Raw genomic sequence first — 18,522 nt, 5'->3', positions numbered from 1 at the left:
ACACAGTTTACCAAAATCAGCCTACATATCCTTCTAAAAGCACACACACACACACCACAGTATAACATTTAGGAATGATTACAGTGTGATTACAGTTAATATGCAAATTTAGCTGTCAAATTCAGACATACAGTACAAGGGTGTTTCTTTAGCTTTGGGCACTTTTAGCACTGTGAAACTAGTGAAAATGTTTTGTTTGTCTACTAGCAATGTTCAACAGTGAATGATCATGCATCACAGGAGATTTATGTCATTTTTATCATGACAGTTCCAATCACAATGTCATTTCCAGCACATCACACAAATTTAGTATTTTGTTGCATAAACACTGATGGAAATGACATTTTAATGTTTTTGAAATAAAATGGCCAAATCTTTTGTCTTGCTAAGGCTAATAGCTAGCATTTGATGTATTCTTAATGCTCACAATTAAATAAAATTTTCACACTTTTACAAATTACATCTGGATTGAAAGTTTTCTCCAATCATTTCTTTTCTCATATTTCATCTCAAGCATGCTCTTTACTGACCCTTTTTGACTTGGTAAACAAGTACACTAACGTTTGGAAACAAATGAGCCGTGAAAAGCACAATTATTACAGACTTAATTATATGAGGATCTTATAACTTCGTACATTGGGAATTATACATTTTACCAATTTTATTTCATCATTCGTTTTTCATCATTTTGGTAGACTGTATATTTACATGTAAAAACAATAAACATGTAGGATAACGTGTAGCGTGTGTGTGTGTGTATATATGTGTATATATATATATATATATATATATATATATATATATATATATATATATATATACACACGAGCAAGAGTGCTATATGGCCCTACATCAGGACTGCTGTGAATCGGCCGCAGGTCGAGTGCTGTATGTAATTACAGCAGTGCTGATTTAGGGCCATATTTCATGTTTGCGAGTGTGATATTGCTTATATACAACAGTTCAATGAACAAGTACATAAAAAAAATTTGGAAAAACTGATTAGTCATAAAGATGTATTTGTGCATGGAACTACTTTCTTACAGGACAGATCAGAATCTGATGTTGCTGTTCAAAACAAATGATGCGTCCAAGCCTTCGTTAGTAATTAAAAAATGTCACTTCAGAAATAGTGTCACTGCTTGTGCTATTTCTAACAAGTTATTAGATAAACAAGGATGTATGTGTGTGGGTGGGGGGGGGGAGACGGAGCATGTGCGATCACCTGTTGCCACACCCAATCAGAGATGCTGTCAGCTTTCTGAAGATCAGCTTTCTCAGTGGAAAAATAGCGTCCACACGGGGGTATTTCTCGCTATTTCGTGGTATTCGGTGCGCAAGGGTCGATCAGTATAGAAACCACAATATTCTCAGCCATTTTAAAAGGTGTATATCCAATGTGGATTCTCCAGTAAGCACCTTGAGTTTGTGTAATTAATCAGTCTGTTGTGTCTATCAGCTGTGATGACCCATAATCCTGAAGTTGTTTGATTAAAGCCGTTTAAAGCTATTTCCTAGCTTTAGTAGTGTAGTAGTAATACGAACGATCACGTTGAGCTGTTGTATGTAAAGAATGACAGATGTGGATTCACGTCACCTAACTGGCTCATATTACACACAAAATTGATCTTTTGCCACCACCTGCTGGCTAACACATGTAATGTAAAAAGAAATATGTAAAAAGACACACATACAGTAGCTCTTAACACATCTGCACTGCTGTTACACTTTAGTTTAGAATGGCACGAACACAAGCGGAGTGATACACACACAGTGAAGCGTCGGGAGTGCTGATGGTGTGAAACCATCAGTGCTCATGGAACGTCTCTCATCCAATCAGATTCTAGGACCGGAACTAACCGTTGTATGTATGTATATATATATATATATATATATTTATATATTTATATAGGCCTGCATGTTTATTGTTTGCATATACAATTATTTCTATTTATACTGATGTGTAGAATGAACGCTAAACAGTACTGTCTCTTTAAGAAAACCGTAAATTCCTACTGATATATATCAGTAGCAGTTACACGTTTTGTTTTGGTTGAGCAAATATTAATTCGCATGGCTGCGTTACTATAATTAATTTGAAATTTTTGTTGTTTTTGAACTCAGGGTTTTGAATGTGGAAGTAAGAGTTTGCAGGGTAAACTTCAACAGCGGTGAATGGGAGATCACAGCAAATATTCTTTTCACTTACCCATTTACTCCAAGAGCAAAAGAAAAAGTCCACTATTGCATTTGAATGAATTTCCAGAAGAAGAAAAAAAAATAATAGGATTAAGACCTGAAGTGAGAAGATGCCAAATATTCTGTCACTCTTTCAGTAGCTGTAATCGAAACCCCCTCGTAGCTGTGATAATTCATTTATTTAAGCAAATACAAGGATAACATAACACAAAGAATAATGTTATAAATGTACACTCAATATTTAAAAAATGATCATATAAAAAAGTTTGCTTGATATACGCTGCTAAATAAAGCAGAAACGCGTCATCACAGTCTGTGAATCTCGTCTTTCAACACAACAGATGAGTCAAAACAAACTGCTTAACTGTTTTATTAAAAGATTGATTTTGGGACTTTAAGAATGGATATCGAGATCATTTGAATGTAGGTTGCGATTAATAGTAATGTATTGTTTTTAGAAGTTGAACATAGCAAAATCCAATTCCTTTCACGTACCCCTGGAGCATGCTCACGCACCCCTGGAGGGAATCACTGATGTAGCCAAGCTCAGAATCCATCCTATCTGTCTAGAAATGTCTGGAAAAGACGGGTTACTGGTCAGACTTGAGAACCACTGCGAAGAACGACTTTTGATATTCTAATTTCTTCCTGAAGACCATCCATAAGCTGTTATTGATGGTCAAAATAATATGTTCAGGTTCAGTGCTCTTGTCTCTTCTCAGGTTTGATATGATTTACATATGATTTCAAGCAATTTAAATCAACCCAGAAATCTTGGCCCCCAAACGCTGTGTTCAGTTTCTGGGTTTGGATGTAATTGATGGGTCTTGTTTCAGAGGAAACATGCCACAGTTGCAGACATAATGATTAGAGATGTTTTGTAGCGTCTTGGCAAGTCAATCGAGTAGAAGTACAATATTATCGGTAACACAGTACTAACGATACCATCGTTTTCATACTGTTCGCATTACACAGTGGAAATGATAGCAAAGCGTATGATGTCAGTATATGTCTGTGTGTGTGCGTATACGTGCAATCACAGGTCTATAAATAACCACCATCCCTCTCCCGGCATGTAGCAGCATGTTAGAGCTGTAGTTGGACGTTTCTGCATCAGGATGGGCGGCGGTGGTAAATGTTGGTGGTATGTAAACGTTGTTTTACTATTGCTGAAATGTCATCCTGCTAGACAGACGGGGAAAGGGGGGTTGGAGGTCTCCATAAATCTGACGTGTGCTGTTTGGATTGAAGCGCGCCCCTAGCTGCCCAATCCATTATCAAGCCCTTTAAGTATGTGCGCACACGCACGCGGGCCCTGGGCCACTTTTGTGAGAGCGCGGTGGTGGGAAAGAGGACAATGACGGGCTGTAATTACGCCCAGATGGGCCACTCTGTCAGGCATATGGCCAGCTGGGCTCTTCATCTATCTCTTCATTACTTCTTACTTTCTGGCCGTGTGTTTCTTACCCGGTTTTGTCACCCTGTTCTTATTTTTCTCTCTTTTTCTTTTAGGTTGGACTGTTTAATTTTCGGCCTTCGGTTCGTCCGGTTCCATTGGAGGTTCACATCCATGGCTTCCCGGGGCAGCATTACTGTCCTCGAATGGCCAGTATGAACAAGCCAGTCTTCCAGGGTATGAAACTACAGTAACACACACACACACATTAAAGCTGCACTCAGTATTTCTTTCTTCATTATAAAATTGTACATATAAAGCAATGAACGGTACTTCTGAAGAGTAATGTACACTTACATTGGGCTGAGAAGAAGAATGGTGTCCTTTCAGGAGTCTAATAAAAGGAGCCAACATGTTGAAATCATATTTTGGGCCTTTTCCATTGGCAAAATTGGTGATTCTAAAATGTGATTTTAAACATTCAGACAAATAATGTATTTGTGTAAATAATTGCACCCTTCCATCTCAAGTAAGTATGTGAACCCTTTGGAATGATATGTTTTTCTTCATTTATTGCTCATAAAATATTATCTCATCTCATCAAAGGCACAAGTATAAACAAAGCACAATATGCTTAAGCTAACAACACAAACAATTATAATCTGTCATGTCTTTATTGATTACATCCCATCAAAAATTCACAGTGCTGTTGAAAAAATATGCAAACCCCTAGGATGAAGACATCAACAAACGCATATTAGAGTCAGGAGTTGGCAAACCTGGCATCCAATTAATGAAACAAGATTAGAGGTGTAGGTTAGAGCTAATTTAACTAATAAAAGCCATATCACCCTGCATCTCTTTCCCGGTTGCCCACTAAAGCTAAGCAGGGTTGAGCCTGGCCAGTACCTGGATGGGAGACCTCCTGGGGAAAACCAAGGTTGCTGCTGGAAGTGGTATTAGGGAGGCCAGCAGAGGGTGCTCACCCTTCAGTCTGTGTGGGTCCTAATGCCCCAGTATAGTGATGGGGACACTATACTGTAAAAAAGGCACCATCCTTCGGATGAGATGTTAAACCGAGGTCCTGACTCTCTGTGGTCATTAAAAATCCCAGGACACTTCTCGTAAAGAGTAGGGGTGTAACCCCGGAGTCCTGGCCAAATACCCCCCATTGGCCCCTATCTACCATGGCATTGTATTAATCTACAGTATAGTGCTACATAACTATACTCTCTCCTCTCCACCAATAGCTGGTGGGCGTTCTGGTGCACTATGGCTGCTGTCGCATCATCTAGGTGGATGCTGCACACTGGTGGTGGTTGAGGAGATTCCCCCTATACTATGTAAAGCGCTTTGAGTGTCTAGAAAAGCGCTATATAAATGCAAGGAATTATTATTATTAATTAAAAAGCAGCAACATTTTGAGTTTTCTATTCCCAAGAAGCCTCTGCTTACATGACCATTTGCATAAAGCTGGAAAGGGTCACAAAGTTATCTCATAGAGCTTTGATATTCATCTGTCTACAGTTAGACAGATTGTCTATAAATGGAGACTTCAGTACTGTGGCTACTCTCCCTAGAAGTGACCGTCCAGTTGACTGGACTTAATGGGCACACCGCAGAATGCTCAATGAAGTAAAAACAAGAACCCTAGAGTGACAGCTAAAGACTTGAAGGAACTGGTTAGCATCTCTGTTCATGAGTCTACTATACTGAAAACATTAAACATGCATGGTTTCCATGGCAGGACACCACAAAGGAAGCCGAAACTGTCCAACAAAAACATTGCCGTATGCCTGAAGTTTGTCATAGACCACCTTGACACTCCACAACGCTGGGAAAATGTTTTGTGGACTGATGAAACTAAGGTTGAATAGTTTGGGAAGAACGTGCAGCACTACGTAAGGTGTTAAAAGGGCACTGCAACCAACATGAAAACATCATCCCAGTGGTGAAATACAGCGGAGGGAGCATCATGATTTGGGGTTGTTTTGGGGCCTGGACCACTTGACATCATCAAGGGAAAAGTGAAATCCCAAGTTTATCAAGTTATCCTACAGGATAATGTCAGGATGATTATACATCAGGACCATGACCCTAAACATCAAAGTAAATCCACTACATAATTGCTTAAAAATGGTGTGGAATGACCTCAAGAGAGCCGTTCACACCAGACATCCTAAGAATATGACTGAGCAGAAGCAGTTCTGTAAGAAGAATGGTCCAAAATTCCTTCTGAACGTTGTGCAGGTCTAATCCACAGCTACCAGAAACACTTGGTTGGGGTTATTGCTACCAAAGGAGGATCTACCAGTTATTAAATCCAAGGGTTCACTTACTTTTACCAAACAACAGTGAATTTTAAATAGGATGTTTTCAGTAAAGACATGAAAGATTGTAATTGTTTGTGTTGTTAGCTTAAGCACAATGTGTTTGTCTATACTTGTGACTTTGATGAAGATGAGATCACATTTAATGACCAATTAATGCAGAAAACAGATAATTCCAGACTGATTAACAGAGCGTTTTGTATGTGAGCTCTAAACCCACAAGTCATTTATTACATTTAATAAAAGAGCCACAGTGGCTTCAACTTCCATTTTCATTTCTGTTCCGATTTTGCGCATAAATTAAATTTGTAACTTGAACAAAATATGACAAATTTGAATATTTGCAAGTGTGAATGACTTTTGAGAGCTCCCGTGAAAGCTGTTCAGTTTTGTGTGTTTTTTGCCATTAAAACGCTTTGCAAAAGTAAAAATAGAATCAGACCGAACAAACATCTATCCTATGTTTTAGGATCTTATGTTTGTTTTTTGTTTAGTTTCTATAGGCCTGTCATACAAACGCATTGTAATGAAAATTCATAAGCTTAATGTTATGCTCTCTGTTTCCGCTGTCCGGCAGCCATCCGCTCTCACTCTCCCGCTAAGCCTATCCTCATCTTTGTGTCGTCACGACGACAGACACGCCTCACGGCTCTGGACCTCATCGCGTTCCTGGCCACGGAGGATGACCCAAAACAGTGGTTGCACCAGGATGAGAGAGAGGTCAGAGGTCACCACCTCAATCATATGATATTACACTTCAAAACTCCACACTACAAAAAAATGCACATGCAGCATTATTTACCAGAACAGTAGGTCTCTCCTAAAATAAAGCAGCAAAACTTTCATAATGGCATAAGATTAAACTTGTTTTCGAACAACTGCAACTTTATCTAAACTTAATTCAAAGAGGATTTATTTTTCATACCACATTGACAAATATGTATATATATAATTTTTTAGTCATCATTTATTTTAATTATTTTAATTATATATCATGTGTTTTTTTGTGGATAGAGTTAAATTAGATACATTTTAACAGGTATAAAATGTTTGATACAAGTAATGCCGTAACATCAGTGGATGTTGTATGCATAAATATCACATGTCACACACTGTTTCGCTGGTTCAGATGCAGCTTGCCTGTATCCCTCCCACACCTTCAGGTTAAGTCTCTGTTCTCTGTACCTGTTCCTGTCTTTATTATGCCCAGGACATGCATTATGCATAATGAGTAAACATGCACTGCTCCACACAATCAGTTTCTGTGCTAGAGTGTGCAGTCGAGTTGAGCGTGTACCACCTGGAAATTAATATGTGGCCATTTTAGTCACAGGAAGTGGAGAAAAAAACAATACTGAATTAATTGCATAATGATTTTTTTTTTAAACAGTCAACTATTAATCACAGAAATTAAAGGGGTCACGACATACTCTTTTTTTTTTTATTATTATTATATTATCTTCCCTGAGCTGCACTTTTTTCATAATTTAGTAATATATAATAATTTTCCACTCTGTCTCTGTCCCTTTGTCTGAAATGCTTGTTTTAAGCTGCCTGGCCCTTTAAGGCTTTAGTGTTGTGATTTGCTAAGATTGTGCAGCCATATTTATAGCACAATCTGAAGAAAATGAACAAACTCCACACAACATTATAAAACTACATTTCAGGGTTAACACATAACGTACACACAACACATTTCATCTGAACATATTAAACTGTTCACAAATGACATTTGAAACATTCATGAATGGAACTGCTCACTTTCATTTTTACGGATTAGTGGTCCAATTTAATCTGCCCCATCTTTCAGTTAAAGCTTGAATCATAATGTGACTGGTTCACAAGCAATCCGTGCTGATATGAGCCTAAAAACACATACAATACATGCAAAAACGTCATCTGAATGCACAAACATAATACAATCCATGGTGATGTTGGGGTGCTTCAACCGGCTACAACAGGCCAAAGCAGAGATGCTGATCTAGTGCAAGTTTATAAAAGACCAACAGTTAATAGTAGCACAGATGGGTATAAAAACGGTCCAGGACGCCTTCAAAACAACACAATACAGCAAACAGCGAGATGAAACCGAATGGGGTATCCTTTTTAAAGTAAAGACATCGCATCTTTTAAAAGCGGTGTGAGATGCATGATAACGGTCAAAGCATTTCTGCATATTTTTATGTAAAAATATGTGAATCCAGACAGGCACATGAAGGTGTCCTGTGTAAGTCCACTTTGGTGGAAATTAATCTCCCATAAGAGGCCTGTCTCTCTCCTCTTCACCTGTGTGACTGACTGAGCACCAGTGGAAGGGGCCAAGGGTGCAATGAAGAAAAATAGGTGTTGATGTCTTTCTGAAAAGGAAGTCATATGCCGATGTATTTGATCCTTGTGACGTCACAAGTTCCGCAAATTCCAAATGAGCCATTTATGCAGCTTGGATTAAATCAGAGGTGCCCAAACTTTTTCCTACGAAGGGCCAAAAGTTGATTGTGGGCAGTGGGACAAAAATAAATGTTGCATATATCAAACTGAAAATTTTTTAAATTAAATATTAATACTCTAAAATTAAAATCATCAAGTGTCCTATACAGTACTTGCACAATGCACATAATTGATTTCAATATCATTTTTATGTTTGTTGTGTCTCTCATTTGTGACATAAAATGTCTGCTAAAGAACTAAATGTAAGCATCTCTTAAAACATGTTACTGTCTCTTTAAGAACAGCGCATCTCCTCACATTGAACACACGGTAGTTCTGTGTAGTTTAGGAGAGATGAAGATACAATGGCATGATATAATACTATCAAGTAGGATATTGTTTTGTTTTGTGACAGAAAATATTATAATATATCAATCTAGGCTGTGCTGGATTTATATACTGGGACTGCCGAATGTAATAGGATTATTTAATTATAACATGTTTTTGCATAATTAATGCATTTTGCCTACTTTTATTTGACATTAAAACAGTTTTCATGTTGTGATTATCAAAAACTTAAATTGTACTTTTGTTTCTTTTCTTAAGAGATGGATCAAGGCTTAATGCATTACATTATGAAAGGAAATAAAAGCTACGAAGCTACCTATTAATAGGCCTATTAATTTCAAAAACTTGCAGCTGTCTTTTTTTTGGCAGATAGTTGCAAGTAAACAAGATATTCTCCCGTTTGACAAATAAATTACAGTATGATGCACACAGATGTTATACACACCCCAAAACGGGTTCAGTCAGAATAAGAAGATGAAATATGAAGAATACTTTACTGCATTACCGTTTATGTCTAGCTGGCATGGCAGAAAGAGATTTTTGACAGTCCTGGTCTGTTCACTTATAGTGCTGGACATAATGTTGTGCAGTGTTTGGAGTGAACAGAACCGTTGTTTATATTGAAATGCTCCCTCACCTGACTTTATCAAGCCCGCGAGTGGTTGCGTTCATGCATATATGAAATGCTGCACAATGTATAGTGCGTATTTGAGCCATATTTCAATTCGGATGACTGTTCGCACTGCTACTCCACTTTATTACCTGTCGTTTCTTGACACTGCTTCAGTTCCCACTCCAGTTTAAACCAACTAGGTTCTGTCCGGCGGTACTGAATCCCACCTCCGAATTTGGAGCTGGCTGACCATAGTGAAGATTTTGGGGTGGCACCTGGGATGGCCAATGGAGCGAACTTCCAGACAGCACTTATTTATCATTGAAGTCTTTGAAGTAGGCATATACATTTTTAAAAAGGGAATCACTTATACTCTTATCAAATAAGCTACAGTTTGTGTAATGCAAATATAAAACACAACATTTTAAAAGAAAAAGATTCATTAAAAACAAAGAGCTGCATCAATACCATGTTTTTTTTTTTTTTTCATTCTATTTTTTCCCCTCTTATTATCCATGTCAAGGCAGGCCAAATCAAAGGTCATCATGGGTCAACTTTGGGTACCTGTGGTTTAAAAAAAATGCTCTTTTTCTGTTGAGGAAGAAGTTTTCAGTACTTATAGAACAATGACCTCTGTCAAAAGACCCCTTTAAATGTCCCAGCCTTATTATTATTATTATTATAATAAAACATTACCATGATTTTTATTTATTTTCTTAACCTGTATGCAGCGTAGTTAAGCGGGGCCTTTATTTTGGCAGAAGCTTTTATTTTGTTGGTACATTGAAAAAAGAAAATTCTCTTTGTAAAAAAAGTTGACAATGTCCTTTTAATGCAATGAAATACCCCTATCACTCTTCTATTCACAAAAACTGGTGTAACTTTAATTTTATTTCATATAATCATTCAACCCTATGTTTTGTGTCTTGATTTGCATTTCAGATATTTGTTATTTCTGGTCTCTGATTACAAGTGTTTTGGGTGGAGAGCAATTGCTGTCAAAATAGAAATGAGATCCATATACTCACATACATACTTGTTTAGAGCTGTGTTTATTCTAGCAGATATTATTATTACTGTTAACAGTTTACCACTATTATTATAGTTATACTCTAATGTATTTCTTCATCACGTTCTCACACTACTATTTTTGTTCCATTCCATGAGAGTGTCAACATGTCAGTTATACAGTAAGCGATGGGATGTATGAAAGCAATAAGGCCCTTGAGGCCATGCTACACTGTTAAAATAGTCATGGCTAAAGAGTGCTGAATTGCACTGAATTTGAAGAGTTTGGATGTGAAATATCTTGTTGTATGCAATTCATGCTGTTTGTGTGGATAGGCCTTTACATGTTCACCCCTCTGCTCTTTTGTGTTGCTACTGTTGTAACTTTCTCTCCCTGTTCCTCATCCACAACTTGAAGAAGCTCAATATCTGTTCAACAGCGTTTACAGTAAGACTCCGCACAGCTTCTAGTGGAAAAGCCTGTGTCATCTCCCATTAAATTTCTCTTTCCATTCCACTGCATGCTTCGATCATTTCAAGATGTGAACAAACAGCCTTTTTCTTCTTCCCATCGCAGATGTGTGCTTATATTTTCAAAGCACTCCATTACAGAGTTTTTCAGAGGAAAAAATGTTCTTATTCTACACTGACAGTAATCACATACTGTAAAAGCCTGCAGCCTTGCAGAGGTGATAATTTATTGAATAGTTGACGCACAGAGTTACACAAACACACAAAAACATGGTATATAGTAGAGAAACACATTTAATGTGTCCGCATGAACACATTCACATATTCACATCAACAAACTGCCTTCTTTGACTGGAATCCCCATTATCGTGTAAGTGTCTGTTACAATGCGTGACACTTTTTTTATATTAATGAAAACTAAATAAAATCTAATTTATGAATTATATATTATATAATTATAAAATTAAGATAGTTACGGTCTTCGAATCTGATTGGACGAGAGGCATTCACTCCGCTTGTGTTTGTGCTGTTCTAAACTAAAGTGTAAGAGCAGTGCATATGTGTTAAGAGCTACTGTATGTGTCTTTTTACAATCATTTATCTATACACAGCAGGTGGAGGCAAAAGACATAAGCCAGTTAGTTTACGTGAAGTGACTCAGCGTTATTCAGTGTTTTCATTCATCAGCACTACGTGATCATTTGGATTACTCCTACATTACTAAAGCTAGGAAATAGATTTAAACGGTTTTAAACGAACAATTTCAGCTCATCACAGCTGAGAGACACAACAGACTGATTAATTACACAAACTCAAGGCTCTTACCTCTTACCTCTAAAAATTTACTTGTTCATTGAACTGTTGTATATAAGCAATATCACACATGCAATCGTGCTATATGACCCTAAATCAGAACAGCAGTGCTGATATAGGGCCATATAGCACTCTTGCTCATGTGATATTGTTTAAACACAGTATACAGCTGTGGGCAAAAGTATTGGCAGTGACATAAATTTTGTGTTTTGCAAAATTTGCTGCTTCAGTATTTGTAGATTATTTTTTAACATGTTTCTATGGTATACTGGAAAACAATGATAAGCGTTTCATAAGTTTTAAAGGCTTTTATTGGCAAAAATATTAAATATATGCAAAGAGTCAATATTTACAGTGTTGACCCTTGTTCTTCATAACCTCTGCAATTCGCTCTGGCATGCTGGATATCAGCTTCTGGACCAAATCCTGACTGATGGCGATCCATTCTTGCCTTATTAGTTCAAGATCCGGGCAGTTGCCTGGTCATAGATCCAATTTCAACATGATGATCGCCGAGCCACTTCATTATCACTCTTGCCTTGTGACATGGTGCTTCATCATGCTGGAAAATGCACAGATCTTCACCAAATTGCTCCTGGATCGTTGGGAGAAGTTGCTCTTGCAGGACGTTTTGATACCATTCTTTATTCATGGCAGTGTTTTGGGCAGAATTGTGAGAGAGTCCACTCCCTTGGATGAAAAGCAACCCCACACATGGATGGTCTCAGGATGCTTCACTGTTGGCATGACACAGGACTCATGGCAGCATTCACCTTTTCTTCTCCGGACTATCGATTTTCCAGATGTCCCAAACAGTTGGAAAGGGGCTTCGTCAGAGAAAATATCTTTGCACCAGTCTTCTTTTGTCCAATCCTTGTACTTCCTGCAGATTTTCAGTCTGTCCTTGAAGTTTTTTTGGAGAAAAGTGGCTTCTTGACACCAGGCCATTGTCCAAAAGTCTTCGACTCACTGTGCATGCAGATGCACTCACACCAACCTGCTGCCAATTTTGAGCAAGCTCTGCACTGGTGGCGACACGTTTCCGTAGCTGACTCCTCTAGAGGAGACAGTCCTGGCGCTTGCTGGAGACTCTGGGACGTCCTGAAGGCTTCTTCACTGCAGTTGAACCTCTCTCCTTGAAGTTCTTGATGATCTGGTAAATGGTTCTTTCAGGTGCAATATTCTTTGCAGCGATTTCCTTGCATGTGAGGCCATTTTGATGCAAAGCGATGATGGCTGCACGTCTTTCTATAGAGATAACCATTGTTAACAAGAACGCAATGATTGGAAGCACGACTTCAGCGAGAAGCATCTTCACACTTTCAACTGCTTTTATTTTAGCAAACCTAACTTGTGTATATATTTGTATGAACATAAAAAGATTCAACAAATAAAACATAAACTGAACAGGTTTCACAGACATCTGACTAACAGAAATGGAATAATGTGTCCCTGAACAAAGGGGTGGGTCAAAATCAAAAGTAACAGTAGTATCTGGTGTGGCCTCCAGCTGCATTAAGTACTGCAGTGCATCTCCTCATCATGGACTGCACCAGATTTGCCAGTTCTTGCTGTGAGATGTTACCCCACTCTTACAACAAGGCACTTGCATGTTCCCAGACATTTCTCCGATCAAACAGGTCCCAGACGTGCTCAGTGGGATTTTTGCCAGTCCTGTCTGGTCCAGTGTTGGTGGGTTTTTGCCCATAGGTGACATTGTTGCCGGTGATATCTGGTAAGGACCTGCCTTACAACAGGCCTACAAGCCCTCAGTCCAGACTCTCTGTCTATTGTGGACAGTCTGAGCACTGATGGAATAATTGTGTGCTCCTGGTGTAACTCGGGCAGTTGTTGTTGCTTCCTGTACCTGTCCCACAGGTGTGATATTCGGATGTACCGATGGTGTGCAGGAGTTTTTACTCGTGGTCTGCCACTGTGAGGACGATCAGCTGTCCTTCCTGTCTCCCTGTAGCGATGTCTTAGGTGTCTCACAGTATGGACATTGCAATTTATTGCCCTGGCCACATCTGCAGTCCTCATGACTAAGGTAGTCACGCAGATGAGCAGGGACCCTGGGCATCTTTCTTTTGGTGTTTTTCAGAGTCAGTAGAAAGGTATCTTTAGTGTCCTGAGTTTTTATAACTGTGACCTTAATTGCCTACCGTCTGTAACCAGTCCACAGGTACATGTTCATTCATTGTTTATGGTTCATTGAACAAGCATGGAAAACATTGTTTAAACCCTTTACAATAAAGATCTGTAAAGTTATTTGGATTTTTACAAAATTATAATGTCCTGAAAAAGGGACGTTTCCTTTTTTGCTGAGTTTATTGTATACATATATTAGGGCTTTTTTGACATGTATTAGGAATATTGGCCGTTTATGAGGCAGCTATTGATGTTTGCGATCTATATATCCATCAACACACAGATCGTGTGTTCAGGAAAGCAGACCCATAAAGCATGTTAATGTCTGTCTTTATGAGACTAGCCAAACCTGCCCAGTTAAAGAGCCAATAAAGGATATTACACATGTAACATGTCTTCTCTGTGAGCAGGACATGATGCTGATTCCTCTGAAGTCTCTGTTCCTGTAGTGTGCAGTACTCTCAGGCCCTTTAGAAGGCAGTATACACTAGCATGAGCATCACGTGCAGATAGCTGCTGCATGTATACTTTGTGTTCCAGTGATATACGGGGTGTCCCGCTGTTTTACTGAACTGGAGCGTGTAACGACCAGAGTCCCTGCTGTTTGAGTGACAGCCGGCTGCCGTCCGCTATCCGCCTCACAGCACTCGCTGAAACCCTCCATTTGTGTCCATCATTCACTGTCCATATATTTCCATCTCTGTTATTCCTGCTTTTTGTTTAGTTTGTTTGCTTTTTTGGTTCAAAATAGATATGTGAATGTGAATCAAGCAACATCAAGTGACTAGGTACTAATATTTTAATTATTTAAAAAATGTGTTATAAATAATCATATCTTTTGAATTGCGCCCATCAAGTTCCAAATAAAAGAGCTAATAATCAAAGAGATTGTTTGCAAGTATTTACAGTAATTCACCAGATGATCCAAAAATTTCCCTGCAAAAATAAATATATTGTTAAGGTGATAAAAATTACAATTCAATATTTGATATTGAAAATATTTTGGTGAGACTGCAGTGCTCACACATGTAGATTTGTGAATGTTTGTGTGTTGTTTTAGATGACTGATATCATAGCCACTATAAGAGAGTCAAATCTTAAGCTGACACTGGCATTTGGGATTGGGATGCATCATGCTGGACTTCATGAGAGAGACAGGAAGACTGTGGAGGAGCTGTTTGTCAACTGTAAGATCCAGGTGAGACCTGCTGTTAGTGATGCCTGAATCATAAACCAATTGATTCTGTTGAATAATGTTTCATTTAAGATTGAATCTAATATTTCACACCTTAATACAGTGTTAGTATTCAGTGGCTCCAAAAAGTGTTTGGACACTCGAGTCACACTTTCACATTTCTGAATATCAAGTAAGTGCCATCTGCAAACAAATGCTGTTACTAACTTCACTTTTCTGAGCTATTTTTGCAATGAGGTGATTTTTATTTGAATGGATGATGAAGTTCATGTAGAAGTTTCCCTCTAGTTCACACAGGTGTCCTAGCAGATTAACCATGTGTAGTCACTTGTTTGTTATGAACATTACACACTAAAGTTTTTACAACCAGAAATAGTTTTTCTCAGTGTGTAACAAACGCTATAAAAGTCTCTGTATGAGTTATCATTTGAAAGCTTCGAATCTGAACTTTGCAGAGATAAAATCACTTTTGCATTTATGTAACTTCAAAGAACAAAATCAGGCCTCGAAACATTCGCATTGAAAATTAGCACCCCAGAGGTAGTGGGGTTGAAATATTTAAATGAAAATAAAAGTCCTTCACATAGCACATAAATGGACAAATCATATATTAAATAAAAGCTCTCACTCTCAGGAATTGTACAGTTAATTGTGTTGCCCTAATACCACAGTTCAAAAGATTTTCAAAAGAATCACAACGTGAAATATGATTTCTTTAAATCATCAAATACAAACTGATAACTGCTGCTGTAAGTCCCAAATACCTAAAAACTTTATATCTGCTTTTACCTAAATGAGCCAATGTTTTAAAATGAGCCAATGTTTGCTTGTCTGTGAGCTTGCTTGGCTGAATAATCCAATGTTATATCTTAGATGTCCTGAAGAAAATATGCCATCCAGAAGGAAATGCATGTAAAACAAATCATCAGAAAATATGTTTCTGACTATTGATTATAAAATGTTGTATCATTATATTATTAACATCACAAAGAGAAGGATCTCCGCTTTCTACTGACACCTAGAGTAAGCTTGTAGTCCACTCAGAGGCCGATGTATTCAGTGAAACATCAAGGGTAGTGCCTCAACTGAAATTTAGACTGAATGTCTATGGACGAGCACATCTGTGAGGGCTAAAATGTGTTATGGTACGTTCACATACAATGCGAAGCGAAGTCAATGTAAAGATGCGAATAGACGTGAATTCGCACCGGGAGGCGCGAAAGGCGCAACTCGAACATGCGAAATCGTTTCATTTGCGTATTAAATCCACATGACGCGTTGTCGCGAAAGCATATCAGCATTGAGATTGTCTGGGTGTCACTGACATACTGACGTAGTAGCAGAAGAAATCTGGAAAAAATTGTTGTAGCGGTGTGTGGGCACCCGGAATTTTGTGACACCACGTCATACATGTACAGAGACTGGGCAAAAAAAGACATCGCTTGGAGGAAAGTGAGCGAGGAAGTTGGACTACTTGGTAAGTTCTGAAAATATGCGCGTCTACTTGATTCCAGCTATTGGGTGTACTTTACTATGAACCAAGTCGTAGAACTCCCTCCTCCTGTCCTTTATCTGATGAGAAGGGGGAATACTCACGGGTTCGCGTTACTCATGCGAACGCAAGTTTAAACACACATTTATAATCCAGTGGTCAAACTCGCACGAGCAATGCAAGGCGAAATGTTTCTTTGCGTTGTATGTGAACTCACCATTAGAGTACCACCTACATTTCAGATCTGTATAATTTTATAAAATGTGATAGAGCTTGCTACCATCTAGTGGAATAAAATTAGACCATTCAAAGTGAGGCAGAGTGAACAGAGCCTGAATTACATTAAATGTGAGACTACCAAAAAAAAAACAATTCTGTTTATTATAATATTATAAACACATATTAATTATGAATAGTTGGGAGTCTTTTTTAAATTATTATTATTTGGCCGGTTCTCTGAAAAATTAGACACATTTTTGGCAGTTAGTCCTCAGTATGTGTGAATGATGAGCTTTTAAATTTGAGTGTGTGAAGTGCGGGCGGCAGCCCAAAAATGCACCAGATTTGAAGGGGTTAAGTGTCCAAATACTTTTTGCAGCCACAATATTTGAGTCAAGTAGTTACGGATTTATGGTATTAAGTATTAAACAGCATATTCACCTATAGACACACTGTAGAAACAAAATTTTAATGGTTTCACCCTACACGAGTCTACCGTTGGCTTTCTACAAGGTGTTAATTGCAACAAGCACACTGGCCTGGGGTGTGAACTTCCCTGCCCACCTGGTGGTCGTGAAGGGCACCGAGTACTATGATGGAAAGACAAGGCGCTATGTGGATTACCCCATCACAGGTAACATCTGTTTTTATGTGTCTGACTGTGTGCATGTATTGGTGCTGACTGTGTGTGTGATGTCGTCTCCAGATGTTCTTCAGATGATGGGTCGTGCCGGACGACCTCAGTTTGATGACCAGGGAAAGGCTGTGATTCTTGTTCATGACATCAAGAAGGATTTCTATAAGAAGTTTCTGTACGAGCCCTTCCCTGTGGAGTCAAGGTGTGTGCACAGCAGTGAGCCCATTTACACCTGTATTATTAACCATTTCCAGCAATCCGATCACGAGTAGACAGTTTAAAAATACAAGTTAGAAAATTATTGTAATGTTGACTGAGATGTGCATCTTTATCTGAATCTTTAGTCTTCTGAGCGTGCTCTCCGATCACTTGAATGCAGAAATAGCAGCAGGCACCATCGCCTCAAAGCAGGACGCTATGGATTATATAACCTGGACGTACTTCTTCCGCAGGCTGGTCATGAATCCCAGGTACTGCACACACACACACACACACACACACACACACTGCACTCACATCAGGATCACTGTCTTCATCCTGGGAGGTTTCCATAAGTCCCTGAGGTGCAAATCTTAGTTATGACTCTATCAGTGATGTTATATGGCCAAAACATAGTTGTAGTGGTCAACCAACCAAATATGACTAAATGGCTGATATCTAGAGATGACAGTGGTCGATATAATACCAATATTAGTGATCTATTAGTGTCAATATATTGGCCAGGCATATAAACCCAAATTTTTTGGCCAGTTTGAAATTATTAGCACTGGCCGATATTCGTGCCATTTGTACTGATTAACATTTGTATCAAGTCTAGTTTACCAACAGCTTTTTCAGTGGATATATAAAATGGATCTGTTTTAGTGAGTTTCAATTAAATATTGTGTTAATTAAGTGCTTGTTTTATTTTAACATTTTCGTGTGCATCATTAAATTGAAGATGTCGACCAATATATCGGTTTTGCTAATGCTGTTAGCTGCTTTTAAACAGTCAATTATCGGCAGAAATGAATCCTGTTATAGCACTGTTTTCACCATGGACAGCTTTGGAGGGTTCCAGAGTGTGACCACAGCCCTTGAAGTGGTGGTGATTTTAGAAATAAATACATTTTCAAAAATATCTGCCGATTAATCAGTTATCTGATTTTTCCACCACCTTAGTTATCGATATCAGTACAATCCAATATTGGTCAACCTCTATTACATTGTATTATGTTTATATTGCC

At 38.4% G+C, this 18,522-nt stretch overlaps 1 protein-coding gene across 2 annotated transcripts in view; it reads left to right on the top strand.

Moving 5' to 3' along the window:
* Positions 1 to 18,522, top strand: part of ascc3 (activating signal cointegrator 1 complex subunit 3) — a 275,425-nt gene that overhangs the window by 218,502 nt on the left and 38,401 nt on the right. For both annotated transcript variants that reach the window (XM_052144464.1, XM_052144465.1), the window contains 6 exons: positions 3,712 to 3,832; positions 6,503 to 6,645; positions 14,814 to 14,951; positions 17,173 to 17,293; positions 17,366 to 17,498; positions 17,641 to 17,766. In XM_052144464.1, the coding sequence (XP_052000424.1) occupies positions 3,712 to 3,832; positions 6,503 to 6,645; positions 14,814 to 14,951; positions 17,173 to 17,293; positions 17,366 to 17,498; positions 17,641 to 17,766 (782 nt within the window). The remainder of the gene's footprint in view (positions 1 to 3,711; positions 3,833 to 6,502; positions 6,646 to 14,813; positions 14,952 to 17,172; positions 17,294 to 17,365; positions 17,499 to 17,640; positions 17,767 to 18,522) is intronic.

The sequence above is a fragment of the Xyrauchen texanus genome, chromosome 15 (assembly GCF_025860055.1).
Source record: "Xyrauchen texanus isolate HMW12.3.18 chromosome 15, RBS_HiC_50CHRs, whole genome shotgun sequence".
In the NCBI taxonomy this organism is placed as follows: domain Eukaryota; kingdom Metazoa; phylum Chordata; class Actinopteri; order Cypriniformes; family Catostomidae; genus Xyrauchen; species Xyrauchen texanus.
Note: the sequence above shows the minus strand (reverse complement) of the source record. Positions and strands in the feature narration are given on the sequence as shown.